Below are 13,633 nucleotides of genomic sequence, written 5' to 3'. Positions count from 1 at the left end.
AGTGGCAGTGGGGGGGTGGGATTTGCTTCAAAACCACACTACTGCGAAGCAAAATGATAATCTACCCAAAGCAGTGGTAGTCTAAGGAGATCAGAGCTTAGACTCACGAAGGTACCGAGGCACCTACGTTTTGACTCGAATCCACAGGAACTTAGGTCTGATCCTAAGGTGTTCCAATTAGTTGAGGAAAAACAAAATCTGGAAATGCAGATGGAGAAGATCAGTTGAAAAGTATTAATGTTTAACTCCCTATTAAACCAAGCCTGTAGAGGAATTACTTGTTGCAAAGTATTGATTCTGCATATCATTCATATATCTGGCCCGTACGGGGGAAAAACCATGCGGGCTATACTGCTCAAACGAAACTCCATATAAAATAAACCACAAACAGGTTTTATTTACCTTTATATCTGAGTGCCTGCAGAACACAATTCAATTATTAATGGAATAACAAAATCAGTCAGTTTCATACTGTAGCCAAAGTGGTGTTTAATGCTGCTGCTTTTTTGAGTAACAATTTACAAAATACAAAGATAAAAATATTATATAATCAAATTTTAATCTGAATTAAAAAGACCATATGCTTATTTTACTATATACATGTAAATAAAGTAGCACTTGGGTTATCTTGTGTACAAACCACAGCATTAAGAAATATAAAGAGTATATAATATTTATCAATCAACCAAAATTTTCAGTTATACAAGGTGAAGAAAGTCTTACAAAAATAGTTTTGAGGTTCTACTGCTGATTTTACACAAATCTGCCTTAAAGAAATATTTATCTGTCCCAAACTGTATGGCATTCAGCTGCACCTCTTACAGTAACTTCATGATTCTGACTGACAACAAATCTTGAAACGAATTACCAATACAGTACATCTATTAAAAAAAAAAAGAACAACAAAAACCACTCCCCACACGCACACTGTTACAAGTCTTCAATAGATCAAACTATTTCAATCGCAGTTCGTTTTCATCATGGCTGATTTATAAATGCATTCCTTACCACCTTAGAAGGTACGGAGGAAGGAATCGCATCCTGGCCTAAAGAGTCTCTTTATGCAGAGGAGTATGCAGCCCAGGTGTGAAAACAACCACGGATGTCCACGAGGTTTCTGAACAGCTTGCCGTGTTCCTAGTCAGCTGGCAATACCAGCTAACAGTGCAGCAGGAATAAGCCTAGCAGCCGTTTTACAAGGACCAAAGGAAGCAGGCCCAAGGATATTCAGCAGGTGCTGCTCTGCCCCCAGTGAAGAGCTTGCAGAGGAAAATCAGCGTCACAAAGTGAGCAACATCTATTATTTCATTTCTGGATACTTTACACACAATATAACTAAAATTTACATCTATCCAGAATACTTTATTGACAGTAGCATTCCCAGAAAAGTAAGTAAAAATCTCAAGGGTTTTTTTAGCACTTACAGCCTCATGCAAAAAGAATGCAGAACACTGAAAAAAAGAGAGTGCAATTACCCCTCTGCGTCCTACCTTGAACTGCAATTCCCAGAGGTTTATTTTTATTTTTTAAATTCTCTGCAAACTCAAGAAAAACAGAAAAGCGGGAGCTGCTATTTTTTTAACAAATACTAGGTAGAGTAGCCTTATACTGTACAAATTAAGTATGACTACAAAAAAGAATTTAAACTCAAGTCAAACAGGAATTACTTCTTAAATAGTGAGGACACCAATGTTTAATAAGAAAGGAAAAGTCAAATAGCACATTCGCCTGATGCCTGGCACATTTTTGTATTGATAAACAAGCGTGAAGACAAAAATATCACTGGAAACTATGAGCATTTTCCTAATTTTTGTGATACCTGATGTTCAAGACTTAGCTATGAGGCAAAAAAGAATGCCCACAACAGAACATGGCATAAAACACTGTTTTTCTATTTGTAAAAAGTGTTTCTATTCAATACATGCCCTGTTTCTTAGACTCTTCCCATGTGGCTGTCTGCTGCTAGTCACTGGAGCATACAGGAGATTGAGCTGGGTGTTCCCAGCTGACCCAGTCTGGTGCTGTTGCAGTTAAATAACTAGGGAAAATTATCCTGGAAATTGAAATGGTAAGGAAGCAAGGATTAAAACACTTGTCAAATCTGAAGGAACACAAAGATACAGATAGGCTTTCTTGTAAATCTTTGCTAAGGAAGGAAGGCATTACATTTCTGTATCAAAAAGTACTTTGCGTACTCATTCTTTCATCACAAACTGTGTTATAATGCAGCAAAGATGGTAATGACCAAGTGTTTTTTCATTCCTTTTCAATACTGATGCATTTTATTTACAACACTCACTATAACTACATGACAATGATAATTGGGATAGACTGAAAAGGAAGGGAGCTTCCACTAGGTGGTCTACATCTAACTCCATTTGTAGAGTTCATTCTCCAAACAGATGAAATTGGTAGGGCAACAAAGTTTTTTATTTTATTTAAATATTACTAGAGAATTGCTCTGACATATTATTGCGCTCCTGGAGAATGTAAAAGGCTATAGTTAAATAACAAACAAAAACCCTTACTTGTGACCCTACATTTTACTCAAGTTTACTTTCTATAGCATAGCATTTAGAGATTCAAAATGTACTCATGAATAACATAACCACTGATCAATTAGATTTGATGTGAACTGCAGCCTCACGTTTCTAACAGTGTAAAGGAAGTACAACAGGCCATGGTCACGCTGCAGGTTACAGAGTAAAAAAATAGTATAAAGTTCTCCTATTTTCTAGAGCTGTATAGATGCAGTAATCTCCAAGGACAGACCTGAGAGTCACCGTGGACAGTGTAATAAAATACCTGTGCAGTGCACAGCAACAATGAGAAGGCTGATATGAAAAAATTACATTAAAATCGAACAGTAGTATGACTTCATCAGGCCTCTGTAATGCAGCCAGGAACTATGACCAATTCCCTGATTTATGTACGGTGAGACTTTACAAAAAACAAGTTACCGCCACTCTGAAAGGTGAAGAATTAAAAAGAACATGACAAAAACTACAAGGATCATAAGGAAAACCACTTGGTTCTCATCTTACCATATTCTATAGCAGATTAAAATACAGTTAAGTTTAAAGCAACAGAAGAAACAGAGGCACTAGTATCCGTGAATTCTTAACATGATGAAATTTGAATTATTTAAACAGAGAACACTCTTTTGGTTTGATGATACACAGAAATATTCCCTGTGTTTTAAACATGCTGGCATAATTATTTGCTCTTCTATATTCCAGCAGAAAATTTTTCTATCAAAGAGCCCAAGTGTACTTTTGATACTCTTGTCTTCAGATACCCTAAATTTGACTATGCACTGTTCTGCTAATTGTTGCTTGCCAAACATTTAGTCAATGAAGCATAATAGGTTTTCAGTCATTTTGCAGAGATTAAACTTGTAGATATCTTGTAGCCTTTTACATTTAGGTAGCTATTTCAACTTCTACAGCACAGAAACTGATACTTAGGCAACTTTTTTCTTGGCTGCTATTATTACCAAGATTTTAAAAATAAAAACTGGAAAATTGTGTAAAAATGAACTGCCCTCAAAATATGATCTAGTTATCTTAGTATTAATAACATGTAATTTCAGAGCAAACTGTGTCTTTACAAAACATTTCGTATTCCTATTTTGCATTAGTTGATAAACTCTGATAACAGTATATGGGAATTTGCTCATGCACTTCTATCGTTTCAAGAGAGAATATGTTCCTTTCCAGCTTTGATAGATACTATTGCTTGGCTCGACCTGTATTGGGAGCTGGAGAGTTCAGGATGAGTTTCTTACCTTCAACAAACAGGGCCAATACAATTTTTAAAACCACTGTGTTTCTTAGTGATGTGATCTTTGAACAGATTGTTCTGCTTCTGTGGCTGAAGAAGGTTTTGAAGCTTTTGAAAAAATTTGCACTTTGCAAAGATTTATTTTCAATGGATCTAAAATTTATATTGGCTTGGAGGAAATTTATTATTTCCTAACAGAACGCTTTGGATACCAATTTACTGCAGCTCTGCTTAACAGACTTATTCCCTCATTTTTAACTTAATTGAATTCAATATTTAGGAAGAAAATCTTCTTAATAAGAGTCAACTCAACTACAACTCCACGCACAATATGGGAAGCATTCTAAGACTATGAAAAGCTTCGTCTAAGCATTTCACAGTATGATAAACCCCGCTGGGAAAGTAACGTTTAAAAGCCTGTCACTAGATCTTCGCAACTTTGGAGCTGCCATTTTAATTTGCACTGCCTAACGTCTGCTCTCAAACCAGGAGGGGCCAAACGCTCTTCTCCCTACGAGACCTGTTTTGGGCTGAACTCTGCCCAAAGGCTCAGTGGCAGCAGGGCACAGCTATGGCTCAGCAGTTCTCCAGACAGCGGAGATTGCTTTCTGCACGAGCTTTGGCAGGTCACAGCAATTTCCCTCCAATGCAGAGGGTTAACGTGCTGCTGCTCGGTTCTGAGATTTAGGACCTGAAGCAGCCACTGAAGTGTCACATCCAGGCAGGACAACTCAGAGACTGAAAGGAGGCTCAGGACAACTTAAGAGACTAAAAATCTGAATGTGTTAAAAAATTACATAGCCCTACATACTGCCAAAATGTAGAGGAAATTATTTGTGGCCAGCCAATAAAATCATGTTGGATAACAAGCTCAAACTTCTCAAACAGATTTGTTCTAATATTACCATAACTGCAAAGGAGGAGTCCGAGTGTCAAATGGTAGCTTCAGCAACTTTGAGAGAGCTGCCTAGATCTAAAATACCATCCATCTTTGCATTATAGTGTTGTTCAAATAATACTGATTTTTCTTTTAGATATGTACCTGTCCCATTCACAAACTACACTCGTTACAAGGTAGATGTTTAGTGTGTCCGAAAGGTTCCTGATCTGGATGCATACTTTGGATTTTGACGTAACATTAAGTTTCAACAGGACTTTTACTGGCCTTTGCATAGCTGCAAAGCTGATTAGCTCTCTGTCTAAAACTGAAGTCCTCCCATTTCTGCCTGCTTACACAGAGCTGAGCTAAAAAAAGCTCAGTCCCTGTACCACCGTACACACAAGGACCACCTCCCAAGAGTATCAGAGAAAGTGCCCAAGACAGACAGTAAAATAACTTGTATCAGCATGATCTTTGATCCAGTCCCAGGTGCAGACTGGGCCAAAGACTAAATGAGCTTACCTATCCTAAAAAGTTAAATCAAATATATATTTTTGGTACCTACTGAGCTATCTTAAAAGCAGAAGCATTTTTTCAAGTGTAAAAACAATGACATCTGCAATTGTACACGGGAAGAGTAACGCGTACAGCACACTGCTGCATGCTGAATACCACGGCCAAATCCACGCCGGGAGGGAAGGTACAGATATCCAGCTGTACAGTGCTCACAGGGGCGCCTTTAGCATTTAAAAAGTAAAGCAGTGTTGCTGAGCTGCAGTCTCTCAATCTCTAGAAGCCCAGGATATGATTGAAGTGTCCCTGAAATGACAAAATTTCACGTCACTAAATATTATCAAAAAGTGAAGTCTTAGGATGCATTTTCAAACTTAATTTTAAAAGAAAGTGACAGTTCCACTAACAGCACCACAATGTTCCCTTTTTTCCTGAAGAACTAGGGACAACTAACAAAATCAAGAGTATACAAGAGTATAGACAATTTTAACATCATACTTGCATAAGGAACACCAGATACCTTATTCTATTTAACAATCAAATGTTTAAAGCTTTTGAAAATAGAACTGAAATTTAGTTTTGTGGTGGCAATTTCTATTTTAAACTTAAATTCACATTGGTTTATATCACATTGTGTTTGCTTAAATAATGTACTCATGGTAATACTTTCACAGCAAAGAGCTTCATCTCTAGTTATCGTGTAGCACAGAAAACTCTTGGGAATGATGATGTTCTTCTCACCCCTAAAACCCTGCCTGCCTTCCTTCTTTCCTGCATAACACTTCACCCAAATAGTGACATCAGTCCAAAGAAAGGTTAAATATTTGCAGCTAGCAAAGAAGTACTCTTTACTCAAATTGTGTTAAACTTCATGGCACATAGGGTAAAACACAGCATTGAATGAGTTCAGTAAAGCTGGTGTTAGTGAAGTTCCTCCAACGATGACCAATTCGCTTTATAAATATTAGGATTTTTTGACACAAAATACAATGCTGATAAGACTACCAACAGCCATGTAAAATGGTCTCAACCCTGTATGCTTCGTGTTTGCCATACTCCAGTTTGGATGTTTTAATGTTTTTGAATTTCCCTACCCCCAGCAGAATACAATTTCTTAGAGGATTTTAACATTATTATTATGAAAAAAATTACAACACGATTTATCTTGCTACCTGTGGGCTCCTCGCTTATGTTTGTTTCAGCTGTTGTGAGGGACTTCCACGATGCATCTCAACCTCTGTGACAATCTGATTTTCCTGAGCTGAATTTTAACTCTGAAGAAAGTTATCTGAGCTCAAATCAGATTACTACACGTTGTACTCGTAATATAAGCTTTTTATTATTTTAAGAATAAAGATAATTTACTAAGATAACTCCTACGAAATTTATCAAAATATAACTGCATTACCCGTTGTGGTACTGGCCACAAGTAAGGGATCACCTGAAGAGAACAGAGCTAACAAATCCATACGGTCAGTTCACCATCAGGAGTTAGAGGGCTTAGGGCCGAGCGATGCTGTGAATGCCAGGACACTCACGTGAGCCCCTTCCATCAGGATGGTGTCAGGAGCTCAGCACAACACGAATTTAGCTACCCGCTAACACAGTTCCAGCTGCTCTAGGCCCGCCTTTGTGTGGCAGTCAGTGTAAACCAACAAACTCTGCTGACTGGAACCGGGAGCCAAAGAGAATACCCTCTCTGCAAAAGCAAGCCATCAATGCAAAAGCAGTCAGGTTTTTCTTTCATCCGCAGATTGTTCCAGGCCCATGACTCAAATAATAGAGAAGTGAATATATATGCTAGCTTGCTTATTCCATTACCAAACACTGCATCTTACTACTTAAACTCTATTTTGTATTTGACATTATGCAACAGATAGGGATAAACTTTTTCCCCACTACAGGGAAAATCACGGAAATCAGAATTTCATAAAATTCAGTCACATTTCAAATTACCCTGCTTTAAGCAAAGCAGTTTCTGTTTCAACTCAATGACACGAGGCTAATTTAGCAAGAAGTCTAGCAAGCAGCTACACAAGGGCTCCAGATTTGAATAACACCAACTTGAGCTGCTATTTTGCCAGCACAGGACAGTTAGTAGGGAAATTCTTTACTTTTGAGATTCCAGTTCTCACTCAGTAGTTGGCAAATTGTTTTCCTTGGTTCTTACAGCTGAAGCTGAAAAGCATTTAAAAGTGAACAGGTCATCCATTATACCCAAACTTCAGAAAATGAGCGTTTGTTGAAGAGGTGAATTATACAAACCCAGGTAACTCAGGGTGTATTTTTGATTTCAAGTTCATTACTACACCAGAGGAAAAAAACATCAAGCTACTCTGACATGTTACTACTTAAACCAGGAATGGTCTTACTTGGAATTATGATATTTATATTCATGTTACATGAAAGTGGTGTTAATTTCCAAAATTCAGTGTTTAACAGTAGAGAAGATATTGGCATTGTAGTTCTGTAAGGTAACAAAACTGACTTCTAACGTGCCAGTTTGGGTTTTAATCCCAACATCTTCTTTACGGTCTCCATGCCCCCAAAGAAGGTGATGTACCTGAAAAGCTCAAACGGTAGTTCACGTACTTGGTCATACTGATTTCTGCTCATAATAATTACTCCTGAAGTCAGCCCTAGATCTGGTTTTCATTTTATTTTAAAAGACAAGCAGAAGTAAGATAACACAGTAAATGCCTGTTCAGTTACAACTTCTGATTTATGACAGAAACCTCAGTCTCGCAGCATTCAATGGAAACTCTGCCACCAGCTCCATCAGACTGAAGATTCTGCTACGAACATTCAGCCTTTTGGAAGAAACGCATGGCACTCTCCCAAACTTCTTATTTTTGGCTCTCTAAGGAATCCTGCGTGTTCAAAAGCTACTCAACTTTTGAGTAGCTCCCACACACTTAAGAGACTTCCGAAACTTTGGTTAGAAAATTTACATGACAAATGAACCTGTGGGAATGCTATAACCTCCTTCACTGCTCACTGCTCCCAGCCGTTCTCTCTTGTGGGTTTGGTCGTTTACACATGGTAAAAAAGAAAGTGGTTAAGATCACCGTCATCTTAGTGGGAGATCCTTGTGCTCCTATTGCTCTTTGTGCCAAATCACCGCCGTGACTCCTGCCTACGCAAACGCCAAAGCTGGTTTCGGCCAGCTTACTTTGGATATCAAGACAGCTCCGAAGTCAGCACTATTCGGCTGTCCGAACACTTGCATTGTTTTTCAGAAAAGTCAAGCTGTCTGCAGCAAGCTCTGATGGTTACTGCTTCGTTAGCTAGCATGTTTAAAACTAGGTCTAGTACACCTACAGGGCAGTGCTTTCAGGCGAGGTCTACTGTTTGGAAAGGAAATATCCAATTAGAGGAAAAAATATGACATAGAACGGGATTCCTGAGTGTTTTATTATGATTCAGTATATCAAGGAAGACATAAAAATGGGGGAGAGGAAGTTGTTCGTTACTGTTTGCTTCTGTTACTTCCTAAACTCTGCTTTTTAGAGAGAATTTGACAAATGTGTTTGCTGCCTCCATATTTTCCAACTGCTGCTGCAAACATATTAGTTTGTACTCTGCTGGCATACCTGAGAAATGCTAAATCAATCTGCCTTCTTTTATTTACATGCTTTATTCCTGAGAAATGTAATTGTGGTTTTTATTAACTTTATGTTTTATGGATCTAATGCTTAAGAACAAGTCTATCTTTCATGCCACAGAAAGAAGGTTAATACACTTACAGATTCTCCAGCAATACATCTCGGGCAAGGCTGGGCAGTACCTCTGCTTCCTTGGTTTTCAAAAATCTAATTAACAAAAACACGTACAAAACCATAAAAAAGCAATTATTTGCAATTTTATTATAAAACTTATTTTAAACATGCTCTAGGAATAGATATGGTTGACGGTGTAAACATACCATGGAATTTGGCTTTGTCTTCGTATCCCACGGACCGCAGCCAGAGGAGAGTTTCTGTTTGGAATCCAGCTCCATAGCACAGTCAATGAGGCGAGCATCGGCCTCGTTTGGGAAGGTTTCTAACAGCTTGCACACTCGCTTCTGAAAGAATCAAAAGCAATATTTACATATCTTTGCAAGGCATAGGACACTGAGTACCAGGCCGCGGGATTTCATTGTTTCTGACTGATAGGCACCTCGCGTTCATTTGGAGGCCCGCTAAGTACCGTAAGTCAGGAAAACGCAGCCTGTCGGGGGCTAGGCCAACACAAAAACTTTGTGTTTAACACCGTGTCACGCAGGACGAGCAGGGAAACAGACAGATCTCACCAAACATCTCTGCGACTCAACTTCGGAAACTGGGGATAAATTGCCACTGGGAAGAGAGGCTACGTCACCCTTCAGTCATGTATAATTTAGGACGGGGCTTATCAAAGGAGCAGATCATGGGAAGTTCTGTGAAACGGCTAATTAAATGGAGGAAACGGAAGGAAAACCCTGAAGCCAAGTCAGACAGCTACGAAGAGATAGTTTGTAATGAGCTCTCTGCGCCTCCTTCCGCAAGCTGCCCCCTTTTGCAGCTTCCCCCCGCCACACAAACAGCGAACGTCCTGCTTCTCACCTGGACCATTCATTCCCTCTGGTTTTTGGATTTCCTGCACATCGCAAGCACTCCGCCTGGAGCGGGCTGTCCGAGCCAGGGCTGCCTTTTGCATGGTTCTCAGAACCCCAGGGCAAGGCCAGGGGCCCGCAGCAACGCCGCTTCCCTACCGTCAGAGGCACGTTGCGAGCTGAGAGCGTTGAGGTGCCGGGTGCGGGCGGCCCCGATCGGAAACCTCGAGAAGGGCGCCCTCGGCCCAGCAACGGGGGCACGGCCCGGCCCCCGGGGGCTCCCAAAATCGTGGCAGCAACTTAACGGCCTAGCGAGCGGCTTCGGAACCGACACAGACATCTCGGGGCCCGACTCTGCCTGAATTCCTCGGAGACGCGCAGGCGTTTGAGATGCTTTCCTAATGCCTTTCTGAACAAACTTTGTTTAAGGAATAACAATATTCGATCTCTTTCACAAGCACGTGATTTCACAGGCAAGAGCTGCGCTGCCGCAGAACTAACAGACTACTGAAGCATGGAAACTAAATTTAAAAATTTGAATACGTTATGTAAAAATAAAATGGATCAATACAACGGGAACCTCGGCGGAAAACAGTTGAAACGAGAACACTACCAAGGAATAGAGGATATTTGGACGGGATGTAAATCAGAAAGTGAAATATGTATTGTACTAAGAAAGTGAATAATATAATAACAAAAAGTCTGACAAGGTCCTCTAAAGGCAGACCGCCTTCCGCTGGGAAAACATTCTCTTCCCTTTGTTGCTGCACAGCTCGTCCTTTATTAAAAGCGATGGCGCGGTGGTACAGCAGCAGAGCTGGCAAGATGTGGGAGATGAAGGCGAGGAGGAAAAAATGATGTACTGCCACGTATCAGAAGAAATTTGGCTTATTAAAAATAAATTCAAAGTATTGTTTTTGGGGGGTTTAAGATATTTAGCATCAGCGACAGGAATCCAGCATACAGAGGAGCTGCCTGACAATCTTATCGCACCGATGCCAAGACAATTTGGGGAAGTTTCTAGCAGAGGCTGGCTTCAGGGAAGGCTTCACCCTCCGGAATTCTCTCGTAGGAAATAAACAATCAATACATCAGTCCTGCCTGCGAACAGACCATGCTTAGAGCGGGACTCAAAGAGCCTGTGATTAACAAGGATCAACGAGCGAGCTAGGCAAAAGGCAAGCAAGGATTTCGTCAAAACGACTGATTTTGTTAGGGAGTGTGGGCTACATCTCCAGCTTGGAAGGAGTTTAGGACAAGCAGCAGCACTTCACATCGTGTCCCCGAACAGGCAGAAAAGAGCTCTGCCCACAGAGGAGATGCTCTAACCCTCCTCCAGCTGGCCAGGCCTGCAAGCACACCCGTGTTTTCACTGCTGCTGGAAGGATAAAGGCCTCACTGAGATGCTGCTTTTCAGAAACAGACACCGAACCGGCGCAAAACCCAGCTGTGTACAAACACCTATCCCAAACGCAACTAGGGATGTTTTAGGAAAGTCGTCACAAGCAATGACTGGTTTGTTTGCCAAACTTTTGGAAGCCTGACTAGCTTCTGCGTTGTGTTTCCTAAACAGCTGTCCTCCAGGTATGAAAACGGGTCTCCGCCCAGCTTGGCTTCATGTGCGTTTAGCTCCCCTGGGTACCTTTATGGGAAGGACAACGGTGGCAGCGGGTGGATGCTCCCTCCCCATCACACAGACCCAGCGTCCCAGTGCAAGAGACGCAGGTGGCTCCGTCTGGGAAAGCAGAAGGAATGCGAGGTCCATGCAGGTCCCTGTTTGTTGTCCAGTCCAAACCAGAACACACCGCGTGCACAGCCCTAGCCTAGAAAACCTTGTCTTCTTCCTTGAGTCACAGAGCATCCCGATCTGGGACCCACAGGGATCACCGAGTCCAACTCCTGGCTCCACACAGGACCACCCAGAAATCAGACTGTGTGTCTGAGAGCGTTGTCCAAACGCTCCTTGAACTCCGGCAGCTCAGTGCCGTGCCCATGTCCCTGGGGTCCTGTCCCAGTGCCCGACCACCTCTGGGTGCAGAACCTTTCCCTAACCCCCAGCCTGAGCCTCCCCTGTCCCAGCTCCACGCCGTTCCCTCGGGTCCTGTCCTCAGAGAGCAGACCAGTAAAGGCCTCTAAAAAGCACAACTCCATCACGTCTCCTCCGTGCTGCTCTGCGCAGGAACGCACTGAACTGGCACGAGGAAAGTTCTCCTTTTAAAGCCGCCTTGCAGAGCTTGGCGCAGGCGTTCTGCTACCTACGAGGTGCGGCTGCAGTTGCAGGCTGCTCTCTGTTGCGGAGGTTTGAGGGGATTTCACCTCATCTCATCTCGTTAATCCTGCCAGCTCAGCAGGAAGGGACCTGGGGGTGCTGGTGACAGCGGGCTCCACGTGAGCCAGCAGCGTGCCCTGGCAGCCAAGAGGGCAAACCACATTTTGGGCTGTATCAAACACAGCGTGGCCAGGCAGTCAAGAGAGGCAATTGCCACCAATACTCAGTGTTGGCACAGCCCCACCTTGAATACCGGGTGCAGTTCTGGTCTCCGTGATATAAGAAGGATGCTGAGGTCCTTGAGAGCATCCAGAGGAGAGCAATGAGGCTGGTAAAAGGGATGGAAAGCATGACCTGGAAAGTATGGAAAGCATGAGGAGAGGCTTCCTAGTGAGGTGGTTGGTGCCCCGTGCCTGTCAGAGTTCAAGAGGCAATGCCCTCGATAATTTTGGTTAGCCCTGCAGTGGTCAGGCTGTTGGCCTCGGTGATTTTGCGGGTCCCCTCCAGCTGAACCGCTCTGTTCTGCCATCCTGTGGGGCTTGCCTTAGAGGGCACGCTGCGATCCCTGCACCCGAAGAAAGCTGTCGTTCGTCTCCCTAACCTCAAAAGCAGGAGAAGCGCGTTCTTTTCCGTGCAGCCCCGCCAGGCGCGGCCAGAGCCTGTAAGCTCACCGCACACAAGCCGCCCTTATCTACAGGCGGTTATTTCCCGACGGGCGACGCCAGCCCTGGCCGTGCGAGCGCTGCGCTGCCCGCGGGAGGCCGCTCGCCAGCAGCCCCGGGGCGCGCTTCTCGCGGAGCCCCGCGGCCCGGCGGCAGAGCCCGGCGGCGGCTCTCCCCGGGGGGACTCGGCCGGGCCGAGCGCAACCCCCGGGCCCCCGCCGCCAGGGGCCGCCGGCTCCCCCCGGCCCCGCGCGGCCGCTTCCCGGCGGCGGCCTAGGGCCTCTGCCCGCCCGCCCCGGCCCCGGCCCCGGCCCCGGCCCCGGCCCCGGCCCCGGCCCCGGCCCCGGCCCCGGCCCCGGCCCCGGCCCCGGCCCCCCCACTCACTCGCGGCGGCTCCCCCGGCTCCGCAGCGCCCGGCGGCCCCCGGCGGCCCAGCGCGGGCAGCGGCAGCGCCTCCATGGCGGCGGGGCCACCGCAGCCCCCGGGCGCTGCCGCCCGCCCGCCGGGGCGGAGCCGGGCCAGGGGCCGGGCCTGGGGCCAGAGGCGGCCGGGAGCGGGGCCAGAGCCGGGGCCGGTGCTGGGGCCGAGGCGGACGCCCCCGTGAGGCGTGCTGCCCCGCCGGGCACAGGCCTTGCCGGGCCCCCGGCGCTACCACGGGAAAGTTTTTGAATAAAAGTTGGGCAAAAATCGCAGCTGGCCCTCCAGTACCAGGGGATCCTGATAAGTCCCGCCACGAATCCTGCCATTCGTGGGCCGCTTTGTGTTTCACTGCGGGTGTCCTCGGGTGCTGACGGCACTAAGGCAAAAGGGGAAATGTTACCGAGACCTTCGTGGCCTCGCGTATGCGCAGCCCAATTCCTGTGCCTCCGAGCTGTGGGGCTGCCAGGGCATCAAAGCCCAAAACCCGCGGGGAAGCGTGGCTGGGGCTGCTCCGCTGCGTGGGCTGCAAG

General features: G+C 44.7%; 1 protein-coding gene across 1 annotated transcript; it reads right to left on the bottom strand.

Annotated features, from left to right (window-relative positions):
* Positions 1 to 464: 464 nt before the first annotated feature.
* C7H10orf143 (chromosome 7 C10orf143 homolog) lies at positions 465 to 13,225 on the bottom strand. The gene is made up of 4 exons (XM_067000374.1): positions 13,068 to 13,225; positions 9,102 to 9,242; positions 8,923 to 8,988; positions 465 to 5,482 (listed from the first exon to the last, which is right to left on the bottom strand). The coding sequence occupies exons 1-4, from the start codon at positions 13,140 to 13,142 to the stop codon at positions 5,453 to 5,455; spliced, it is 312 nt and encodes a 103-aa protein (XP_066856475.1). The 5' UTR covers positions 13,143 to 13,225; the 3' UTR covers positions 465 to 5,452.
* Positions 13,226 to 13,633: the final 408 nt, after the last annotated feature.

The sequence above is a fragment of the Anser cygnoides genome, chromosome 7, assembly GCF_040182565.1.
Source record: "Anser cygnoides isolate HZ-2024a breed goose chromosome 7, Taihu_goose_T2T_genome, whole genome shotgun sequence".
NCBI lineage: Eukaryota > Metazoa > Chordata > Aves > Anseriformes > Anatidae > Anser > Anser cygnoides.
Note: the sequence above shows the minus strand (reverse complement) of the source record. Positions and strands in the feature narration are given on the sequence as shown.

Bases quoted from the DNA above. Each gene is read 5' to 3' on its own strand.
- C7H10orf143 (XM_067000374.1), bottom strand. From the start codon at position 13,142: ATGGAGGCGCTGCCGCTGCCCGCGCTGGGCCGCCGGGGGCCGCCGGGC. The intron at 8,989-9,101 runs GTATGTTTACAC...TTTGTTAATTAG, and splicing joins AGACAAAGCCAAATTCCATG to ATTTTTGAAAACCAAGGAAG. The intron at 5,483-8,922 runs GTAAGTGTATTA...TTGTCATTTCAG, and splicing joins GATGTATTGCTGGAGAATCT to GGACACTTCAATCATATCCT.